The 11,504-nt window shown below is 47.2% G+C and overlaps 1 protein-coding gene across 1 annotated transcript in view; it reads left to right on the plus strand.

The window, feature by feature from the left end:
* Positions 1–5,930, plus strand: part of GPC3 (glypican 3) — a 446,356-nt gene extending 440,426 nt beyond the window's left edge. The window contains exon 8 of the mRNA XM_039239848.1: positions 5,406–5,930. Within this exon, the coding sequence (XP_039095779.1) occupies positions 5,406–5,575 (170 nt within the window). The 3' untranslated portion in view covers positions 5,576–5,930. The remainder of the gene's footprint in view (positions 1–5,405) is intronic.
* Positions 5,931–11,504: the final 5,574 nt, after the last annotated feature.

The raw sequence follows: 11,504 nt of genomic DNA on the forward strand, positions 1-11,504 counted from the left end.
GACTGAAACAGGCTCCAGGCTCTGAGCTGGCAGTCAGCACAGAGCCCGACGTGGGGCTCGAACCCACGAACCGCGAGATCGTGACCTAAGCGAAAGTCGGACGCTTAACCGACTAAGCCACCCAGGCGCCCCTATTGCCAGCATCTTTTACCCAAGATTAGATCGGCTCAAGTAGAAAGAGGATGGAGAATTTGGTACCCGATGAACATCACCAGAAAAACTCACATCCTAAGAGAAGCAGCTGATGGACCCTACTTGCTTATGGAGGTTCTGCTGGGGACAGCCACTTGGCTGGTGTGGGTAGAGGGGACTGTGTCCCTCCCGGCACCCCAGGAGCCTGGGGATCTGAAGGAAATAAAACTAGAAGGAAATGGAGAGTTCATCCAGTCTAAGTGGCCTGATTTGGGCAGATGGAATGACAGAAGCCCAGGGTAGAGGAAAATGAGTTGCCAACGAGAACTAGTCAGACAATGGCCGAGCCCAGCTCCGGACTCTGCGGTTGGGACAGCCTTCCTTAGGACCTCCACTGGGCGACTCTGAATAACTAAGGCCGGAGGGTTCCCCACTGAGTGCTTTGCCCAACTCAGAAAAACTTCTCAAAGTAAAGTTCAGACCTTAATGACTGACAGTTATTGTAAAGGGATTATCGAGGGGCGCCGGCTGACTTGGTCAGTAGAGCATGTGACTCTTGATCCGGGATTTCGAGTTCAAACCCCACATTGGGTGTAGAGTTTACTTAAATAAATAATTAAAGAGATGACCTAACCTGCAGTACTAAGGAGGGCAAAATGAGAGTCAGGGCTGAGTGTGCAATTAGTACGAATTGTTGGCTCTACCCTCTGGGTGTGTTTCACTGACCCTCAGTTGCATGGTAGAAACAATTTGTGTGCATTTTACAGTGTGTACCTAATATAGCAAAGATATTTTCTGGGAAATCACTGATAAAACCATGAATGATTTAAAAGAGAATAGTATAAGAGGTACCTGGGTGGCTCAGTTGGTTAAGCATCCGACTTCAGCTCCAGTCATGATCTCACAGTTCGTGGGTTCAAGCCCTACGAGCCCCATGTTGGGCTCTGTGCTGACAGCTCAGAGCCTGGAGCCTGCTTCAGATTCTGTGTGTCCCTCTCTCTCTGCCCTTCTCCTACTCGTTCTCTCTCTCTCTCTCTCTCTCTCTCTCTCTCTCAAAAATAAACATTAAAAGATAATTTTAAAAGAGAATGGTTTAAAATGATTCTCATAATAGATCTAGTTTGTAGCAAAATGTGAAGGTTTTGGTTTGGTGTAGCTTTACCTCTTTTGTAGGTTTAAGTTTATTTATTGATTTTGAGAGAGAAAGAGAGTGCATGCTTGTGCACACGGGGGAGGGCAGAGAAAGAGGAAGAGAGAGAATCCCAAGCAGGCCCTGATGTGGGCCTCAAACCCACAAACCGTGAGATCATGACCTGAGCTGAGATCAAAGCTGGGCACTTAACCGACTGAGCCACCCAGGCGCCCCGTTCTCTTGTAGGTTTTTTTTTTAATTATTTTGCTACTGGCTAAACCCCAGATGCTACTGGCTAAACCCCAGATACTTTTTCCACAGGCCTCCTGTGTTTTCTAAGAAACGATGTCTGACAGTCTCTCCCACTTAGGGCTGTCCTACAAACTCTTACCAATGATCTTTCTAAAAAAACACAAATCAGACTGATTTTTTTACTTTTAAAAACCTTCAGTGGCTCCCTGTTGCCCACAGAGTAAAGTCAGCATTCCCAATCCATCGCGATATGGCCCTTACGTGTCCTTCCTGCCTTACCTCTCATCAGCCACCCTTCAGCACACACGCACACCACAGCAGTGGACACCGTGCGTTCCCGCCCATCGGACGGACTGCGTGCTCCCCCTGAGCGTGCCCTCCCTGCACCCTCTGATACTGATGGTTCCGCTCAAGCTGAACTCCCTGCCTGAAATGAATAACCATCTCATTCAGCTGTGCCGTCCAGCCTTCACGGTGTAGATTGTATCCCAGTTGTTCTGAGAAGTCTTCCCAGAGCCTTCTATTTGGAGATTTCTCTCCCCAGGGCATTCTGATTGTTACCTCTATCTCTACCTCACTACCTTCTGCCGAGCTCCCCGTAGGTTTGTCTATTAGTCTGTTTCCCTTGCCAGAGGGCGGGATTCCTAAAGGCAGGCACTAAGTCTTTCTCCAACCTTCTAGCTCAATGCTTGGGACCTTGTAGGCTACCATTAAGCTTGTTGAATCAAAGAGGATTATATTCCCCCCATCCAAGGATGTCCACATTTATCTTTGACCAAAACCCTATTTCCTCTATCTCCTATAAATACTTCATTACCGTGCTAAGCTGCCCCCTTTGTCACTAGTATCCATGATGGTGACCCAGGCCCAGGGCGTGTCTTTGGTGAAACCCCCATCACTGTAAGCCATAGAAGCCCAGCCACAGGGTTGCTGCCGTTAAATGGGGAGCCTCACAAAACCGTCAGGCACAGCTTCGGAAGCGCACAAAGGTATTCTGAATATTCCTGGGGGCCCTTTGTAGATGGAAGACTCGGGCCAGCTTTGTGCTTGGGGTATCGAATAGCCCTGACCATCACTGCTGATTTCTTCAGGGAAATAGAAGTGACATAATTACCATTCTTGGTCCCCCAAGTTGCCCAGACCTCTTTACAGGATTTCACAGACCTTAATAATGCTCCTCAAACAAGTATGCAACCACTTTTATGTGGAAACTCTGGACTTTTGTCATGCTTTTGAGAAGGTCTCTTTGGTATTATGTATTTTCCTTAATCAAGATGTATTTTTTTTCCAAGAAAAAAAATCCATTGCTACCAAACTACTACAGTCTATTTGATATACAACATTGTTCAAGAGATGGTACAGCTTCATATGAGGTTTCAGGGTCAGACCTGTGTTCAAACAGCACCTCTGTCACTGACCAGCTGTGCAAATATGGGCCAAAAAAGTAACCCGGGTTGGAGCTGCCTCATCAGTAAAATGGGAATCATATCGGCTACCTTGCAACACTGTTGAAGAGGTTAAATTAAATGAGATAATGTACCTAAGTAGCTTAGTACAGTGCCTGGCACACAGCGAGGACTCAATAACTGGTAATCATTTTTACAATTGTGAAACAAAGGGTCCAAAAGGTAGAAATAACAAAAGAGGTGTTGGTTGGCATAGGAGATTAGAAACTACCAGACTTGGCGTCCGCTGGGCTCACCATAACTGCTCTACTACATGAAACTTGGTCAGTGTTCGCGGATTATTCGAAGAGCAAGATAAATAGCACAGGGGCCCAGTGGTAACATTAATAGATGTTTCATCTTGACGTGGGGCAAAGGGAATATCCGGAAGAGGAATCTGGAAGCAGAGCTAAGAGTTCTGTCATTCAGGTCAACCCTAAAAATACTCCCTTGCAATTAAGTTGAGAAGTTGCCTCAAGACTCAAGGCTGGGCTTTCAACAGATAGAGCCATATGTGTTCTCAGCTTTGGTGAAACCCGATCATGACCTAAGCCCGTGCTGACCTCAGCCTTGCCTGTGTGCTCTGCATAGTTCAGCTTTCAGAGAAAGACGCCCGACTTCCAAACAGAGCACCGCTCTTTGTTCTTTTCTTCTTTTTCTTTTCTTTGTATGTATTTATTTTACAGGGAGAGGGAATCCAGATTATAGTCTGGTGAGTCGCTTTTCCCTGGGTGAGAGGGTTCTCTGAAAAATTGGATTTGTATTCTTACTGGCACTCAAGGCGAAAAACTTTCTCAGCCCTAGAGGAGCAGAATGTAGTCAGATTCATATATGCGGAAAGTTAGGACATGGTTTCTTTGTACAGCAATGGAAAACAAGTATAGGTAACAACAAGATAGAAACATTATTTGTATCAAATATGATAGGCAAAGGATTCAATAAAATACATATTCAAATTAATAGGAAAAATCTTAATACCTGTCAGATAAAAAGGCAAAGGGTATAGACTGTTAGGCATTACGACACGTAACTAGTAAACTACGATATAGAAAAAGTTGATCTGTACGGTAACCAAATACATACAATTAAAGAAATCTTACTGTATCATCTAATGCGGACCACGTTATCTTTTTTCAATTGAGACCAGTCAGTCGGTTTTCTCCCCATTGCTGGTGGCATTAGAAACTACAGTAGCCCTCTTGGAGAGGAGTGTTGCAGTCTGTGTAATCCCCCCTCCCCCCCCCCCCCCGCTTTGATCACCTTGACCTTGCTGCCTGCTGTAAGCATTGGCAGCTTCGGAGCCACCCTGGTCCCGGGCGCCGCTCTGTGCGCATCCTGCACCAGCTAAGTCCCCACACTTTCTTCCTGTGACTTTAGTGAGTGTTTCATCCCTTGTAAGAGGAGCTCTTCCTTCCCCTTCCTTCCTTCCCTCTGTAGAATCCCAATCATTTCCTCTGTGCCTGTTGTTCTGCATCTCAGTGTCCCCGAGGGATCTTTCCAGCTCCGCTGGCCACAGGACAGTTGGCCGCTGAGGGCACTCACATCACGTCACCTTCCCAAGCTATTGAAATAGCCACATTGGCAATGGAGTCTAGAAAAGTCAAGGGAGTAGAATTGAGTTCTAAGTCTGGAAAAACAAATCTGAAAGAAACTGACCTCTGGCCCAGGGCTGGCCGTCTTGAACTTCCTGATACACCACTGCCTACTTAGGTTTGCCTTCTGAGAGATGTTCGAATTAGGCCAACGTCAACATCCCAGTTTCTTTTCAGAATCATGAACATATCTCATAAATGGTGGGTGGTCAAAGAAGGCACGCCCTTACCCATCAGCCTCGCCTTGGTCTTTGCTTGGTATCACTTTAAATCCTATCCATTAGATTGGTTTTGCTGTGTGTGCGTGTGCATGTGCGTGTGTGTGTGTGTGTTTTAAGGGGTGGGATGAAAAGACCGCAAAGATCAATGAAGAAATATTTGGGGAAAATAAAGCAACTTTTAATGGCAAACTACCCTGCCTCCCACCCCTCTGACACATACACACACACAAGGGCACACACATAGTCACCCACCCAGCACCTTCCATTTCAATACCGGTGAGATGTGGTGAAAGCGACCTTCAAGCACAGCCTTGCGGTGGGGGGGAGGAGGGGAGTTACAAAGCGCCAATGTGCCCCCTTGGGTGTGAGCGGAGCCAAAAGGGGGAGGGGAAGCAGTCAGCTTCTCCCCGTTGGTGTGGTTGGTGTGACCTCTGCAAGGAGCCCCTCTAGCCATCTCCTTCCACTGGGGGACCCCCCCCCCAGCCCCCTGTCTCCTCCCCACCTCCTGGCCGCCTTCTTTCCACGAGAGCTGAGGCATCCCAGCAATCCAGACAAATGCTGGTGCCACCACTAGCCTACAGCCGATGCGATCGGCAATCCTGTATTTCACATTCTTCTCTTCTTTTGGCAGAACTGGCTTACGATCTGGATGTGGATGACGCGCCTGGAAACAAGCAGCACGCGAATCAAAAGGACAATGAGATAGTGGCCTCTCACAACCTCGGGAGCGGCCATTTCCCCCTGAAGGTTCTAACCAGCTTGGCGATCTATGTGGCGTGTTTTTTCTTCCTGGTGCACTGACTTCCTAGTGCACAGCACACGTGCTGCCCCTCAGCACCCTGGGGTCCTCCCCTAGAAGGGGACCTACCTTCTTCTTTTTTTCTATTTTTTTTATCTTGTATACCTCCTCCAGCCATTAAGTAGAAGACTAACCACGTGTTATGTTTTCGAAAATCAAATGGCGTCTTTGAGGAAGGTAAATTTTAGTGGTAGTGTAGATTGTCTTTTTGCAAAGAAAAAAAAAAAACACTCAAGTTGTGCCAAATTATTTTCCTATGTTTGGCTGCTAGAACATGGTTACCATGTCTTTCTCTCTCTTGGTCTCTCTCTTTCTCTTTCCCTTTGCATGGATTTCTTTGAAAAAAAAAAAAATAAATGCTCAAATAAAAGCGCATTGGGTGTTTTTTGTAAGCCCTCGTACATGGTGACCGTGTGGAGTTTTTCCTCCTCCTTGCCCAGCTTTCTGTTGGGCAGGAGAAAATCCCATCAGACGTCAGTGAGGTCCCCCAGCTCTGCCTCCTCGCCCGCCTTTTGGCCGGGTATCAATCCTGGCCCCCAGCCCCCATCAAAGCCGGTGCATAATCTCCACGTAGAAATCTTGGAGTGTCTTAGCGTGTCTTGCCTATGAAACCAGAGGTATCCCAGAAAGTTCCTATCTCCCTTTACAAATCTCCCCTTTGCTGAAAAAGCTTTGCCCAAAAAGAAACCCTCTGTGTGGCTCATGTACAATCACGTGATTAATATTCCCCCTTCCCCCAACCCAGAGACACGGGTCCAGGAAATCATAACCGTGCAAAGAAACGATTCCCCAAGCTTCTCTGCTCTTGTCTCGGGCTCGCTCTCCGCCCCCTTCTCCAGGGGCTGCCGCATGACAGGCCCAGCACTTGCCCTGGGTCGGGTTGCAGAGGTGGCATGATTTACAGGAAGCAGCCACGTTCACTCCTGGCTACAGGTGGGCTTCTTCAACACCTGTTGATTCAACAACTAGGTTTGGGGTCCCTATTGCATGTCAGATACTGCACCAGATGCTGGAGACGGTGGAAACGAGAACGAGATTGGATCCCTGTTCTCCCGGAGCAGAGGGTCTGAAACCCATCCTAACTTCGGTACCAGCTCTCTGTCCATCCGAGGCCAGTATGACAACTTAAAGCTGGGTTTCACACTTCCAACGTCACAGGTGATAGTGGCCCGGATGTCGATATTTGGACCTTCTGCCGCCAAAGAACCTCAGGAATCACCGACTTGACACTGTTACGATGCCAGCATATTGCCCGTCTGCCAGCTCAGGTCAACGGAAACATTACCGATTCTTTCTCATGGGCAGGGACTCGACTCCCACCTGAGGGCAAGGACAGGAGGAGCCGAATAAAGATAAGAAAGAGAGGGTGAGACACGGCCAAGGAGCACGAGCAAGGGTCAAGGAAGGGACCTGAGTCCCCTTTGATTCTAGAAGGTGGTCCCCGCCAGGATCTCCAATTTCTGTCCCATGGCAAGAGGTCACCATGCAGGACACGGGAGGCATAATTTCTCACAACTTCTCGTCCCGCCTTGTCCTGCTGTCACCAACACACTTCTGTCTGGGTCTCCCGCGGACCCCTGGTCTCCAATGTTTATTTTCAACCTTTGCAGACATTTTCACAAACACGAATTGGAAACGTGCGGTGTAGTGTTTCCTTCAGTTGCTTTTGTTGAAGACTACAATCCGTTGTATTTGTGAATCTGGTTTCGGCGATTTGTAGCGGCTGGTGAGACTGGAGAGGGAATTATCTTTGTTTTTCAAGCCATCATTATTTCTGTGTCTGAATGAGATTTGTAGGAATCTTTGTTCTTGGATTCAGGAAACCTGAATACTGCGAAGGTTTCCTCCCTGGACTCAGGGTGTGATATGATAGCAACACCCGACCAGTAGAAGGAACTAGAGCTGACGTATCGCCTAATAACTGTCCCTGTCATTCTGCAGGAAGGTTTTGATTTAATGTGCTAAAAATAATTTGTGGTTCTGAAACCAGGTTTTATGCCCGTGGGCAGGAGAAGACTGTACTAAAGTCCATTCTTCCTCCCAGGAGATGAAAAGGGTTGTCAGCTTTTATTTATTTTTAAGATTTTATTTTTAAGTAATCCCTACACCCAACACGGGGCTCGAACTTACAACCGCTAGATCAAGCGTCACATGCTCCACCGACAGTCAGCCAGGTGCCCCAGGATTGTCAGCTTTGACACACCCTTCTCAGTCACTTCCCCTCTCCAGGCCTCAGTTTCCCTTTTGTGAAGTGGACAATCAGGACAAGATGTCTGGCCTCTTCGTCGCTCTCGTTCTATAGCAGCCTCGTCTTGGCCAGCGCTGACGCCGCGTGTGTGCCGTACACCTCTCGGGACTTTGGTAGCCTAAGGTCACATCTGACACGCTTCAGACCCCAGAACACGACCCAGGCCAACCGGTGTGTCTGCTGTCTTGGTACCCTGTCTGCCAGCTTGGGTCCATCAAGGCTAAGTGATGACGGCAGAAGACAGCTCTTCTGGGCTAGCCACGGCCTGCTGGCTTCAGCGAAATACTTGGGATTCCCATGGAAAACCATACCCATTTACAAACCATAGATACTTGGCCAGCTTTTACTGATGTTTTCTTGCACCTAATAGCCTGTCTCTTTTCACTTTCTATCCGTGCCTTTCCCTAGCCTTCCATGTTCTTTATTCCTCTAGTTCAGAATCCAGTTTCACAGCTAGTTGGTGGCTTTTCACTTTTGAAGTGTTTATTCTACCCTTTGATTTAAACTTCCTACACATGAATTATGGTAAGAAGACTATTTCTCTTTCCCTGTGAATGCACGTGTGACCTTCCACCAGCCCAACCCTGGTACTTGAACAAGGTGAAATCATAGAGTGACATATGGAATCCCTAGGCCAGAAAAGACCTGCTGTCTCATCCCACGATCTTCATTTGGTTACTGCCTAAGGCAGGGCTCTCACTATGTCACAACGTAGCCCATTTGGTTGCTGGTTACCTCCAAATTTTAGCAAACTTATTTTATGCAAAAGAAATACACGTAGATAATTTTAAAAGTCTGTTTTTATAAAATTTGCTTATTGATTTTGAAAGAGAGAGAAAGTGTGAGTGCGGGTGAGGCAGAGGAGAGAATCGCAAGCAGGCTCCACACTGTCAGCACACAGCCCAATGCGGGGCTCAAACTCACAAACCATGAAATTGTGACCAGAGCCAAAGTTGGGTGCTTAACCCACTGAGCCACCCGGGCGCCCCGGTAATAAAAATTCTAATAATATAACATTATATAAAGTTTTAAAAAGGACGTTTACCCCATAATTCCATCCCCCATAGATTTTACTATGAAATATTTTTATTCATATCCTTCCTCTCTTTCTCTGTACATGTATTTTCACACACACGAGACTATCCTAACCCTACAATTCCATAAGAGGAATCAGTCTTTATTAGGCTAAGCCTAGACCTGCCTTCCTAGAATCCTCACCCACTGGTTCTGGCTCCTCCAGACAGCCCAACCTGAGATCAAGCTGACGCCATTTTCCACACAGCGGTTCTTCACCGATAATTTTCAATCACTGACTCTTGCCTCTTCTGGGTTTATTTTGTGGTTGTTCGAAACCGCTCCCTCATCCCCTTCAGCCCTGCTCCGTGCTCCAGTGGGTCAGTGGCCCTCTGATGCCATCCTGCTCTTGGCTGAGCCCAGGATGCTGCTAGAGCCTGAGCGGAACGCAGCATGGGAAGCTGTGTTCCCACGGAAGCCCAGGGCGTCCACCAGAGCGGTCCTAGGAAACAGACGCTCGCCTGGAAGCCACGGTACACTCCGTGTGCATGGTGAGCTTCGGGCCAACTGAAACCCCCAATGTCTTTGCAAGAATGGCTACCAAGCCAGGTCTCTTCCAGCCCCGATCTGTGTAGTTGAGTTTTTACAACTAAATTCCAAGGGTTTTGGATTTTACTTGTCTGTATATCGGGGCAGACACTATACACCATGCGGGGGGGGGGGGGGGGGGGGGGGGGGAGGTGGTGAGAGAGTGTGTGTGTGAGTGGGTACTGGAGCGATTTCCTTCTTGCCAAGACCACAACATTTTTGGAGGTCTTCTTTTGAAGTTGCTCTTGAGCCAGTTTATGCACCGAATAAGAAAACGAGCTTTGGTTCTTTATAGTCACACCTTGTTTGGAACCGAAAATAATGTTCTTCGGCTCCATCACCCACCTCATTCACTGGGTTCGCTGCCAAGTGGCTTTTACCTGCCTCCAAAAATCAAGTCTGCCTTCAGGAAACAAAGGCCTCCCTGAGAAGATTCCAAAGAATGTGCTATGGGCTATGTTTTTTTTTTTTTTTTTCCCCAAAGAAAAGTTCTAGAAAATTTGAAGACACTGTACCTGTTGGAAGGTACACTAGTCTGGATATAGGTCTGCTAGGCTGGCCCAGGAGCCAACAAAATACGCTCATTACTTTTCATTTTATAGGTTTATTTTTATTTTTTAAAAAATTTTTTAATGTTTATTTATTTTTGAGAGACAGAGAGAGACAGAGTGTGAGCAAGGGAGGGGCAGAGAGAGAAGGAGACACAGAATCTGAAGCAGGCTCCAGGCTCCCAGCTGTCAGCACAGAGCCAGATGTGGGGCTCGAACCCACAAACCGTGAGATCATGACCTGAGCTGAAGCCAGCCGCTCAACCGACCGAGCCACCCAGGAGCCCCTCATTCACTTTTATAGATTTAGAAATAAGTATATTCACTTTGAACGATTCGCATTAAAAATCGAGTACAGGGCTGGCATATAGTTGGTGCTTAATAAGCAGTTGATGGATCCAGTAGTCATTACATGAGTATTGCTTGAGCCATGCTTTGTGCCAGAGCCTGTGTCGTGTGGGTTTCAGTCACATATACTGAGGGAGACAGACAAGAAATCATGGTACAGGGGGCGACTGGCCGGCTCAGTCAGGAAGCACACAACTCTTAATCTCGGGGTTCTAAGTTCGAGCCCCACATTGGGTGTAGAGATGACTTCAAAATAATTTTTTTAAAAAAGATAAATCACCGTACAATGTAAACACTGTAACAGGAGTGTACGTGGGGTGCACAGGAGAACAGAATGGTGCATATTATGGTCGATGTGTCAGGGATATAACGCTTGAAGAAAGCATAGAAGAGAGGATAAGAATTGTTCAGTTTTTGAAGAAAGCAAGTCAAGAAGACTTGAAGAAAGTGCAGAAATTGTCCGGATGATAAAAGGGGAAGAGCGTCTCAGGCAGAATAGCATGAAAGAGGTCCGTAGCGGACCACACACAAGGCTCTTCACTGCTGGGCCACACCAGACACCGGGGTGCCAGTCCACGGAGAGGGGGGAGAGGCGTACTGTGGAGGGGGCGTGGAGTATTACTTAACGGGCAGAAGCCATGGACAGTATGTACAGCCAGCAGTGTGGATACTTCTTAAAATCATAGTGTGAGTGAAAAAAGAAAAAAAAAAAACAAGAAACCAAATGGACAATATCGCATCTTGGCATTGAAATGAATTAGGATACCTTCACGGAAGACAACACACATTTTCCAAAAATCCATGCACACTGAGAGATACACACGGACCTTCTTCGAATGGCTGCCATTACGTGGGGCTGGGCTTGGAGATAAACAGAAATAGTGAAGGAGTCAAACAAAGGCAGGAGAGGGGCTCATCCAGACTAACTCTGATGATACACCACGACCTGAGCAGTGTCTGTAACTCAACCCTTTGTACCTGAGGCCACAAACAACCAAAGTCAAAGAAGGAAGAGAGAGGAAGAAGGAGGAAAGAAGAAGGCACAAGATTCCGGGAGAAACATTTCTCCAGGGCCCAGCATATAGTAGGTGTTCAATAAATACACGTTGAGAAACTAAACAAATGGGCCGGGTGTCCTACCTCAGGCTGTATGAACCTACTGGCTGACCAAACGCACCTGCAATC

Source organism: Hyaena hyaena, unplaced genomic scaffold, assembly GCF_003009895.1.
Source record: "Hyaena hyaena isolate Hyena2069 unplaced genomic scaffold, ASM300989v1 scaffold_162, whole genome shotgun sequence".
NCBI lineage: Eukaryota > Metazoa > Chordata > Mammalia > Carnivora > Hyaenidae > Hyaena > Hyaena hyaena.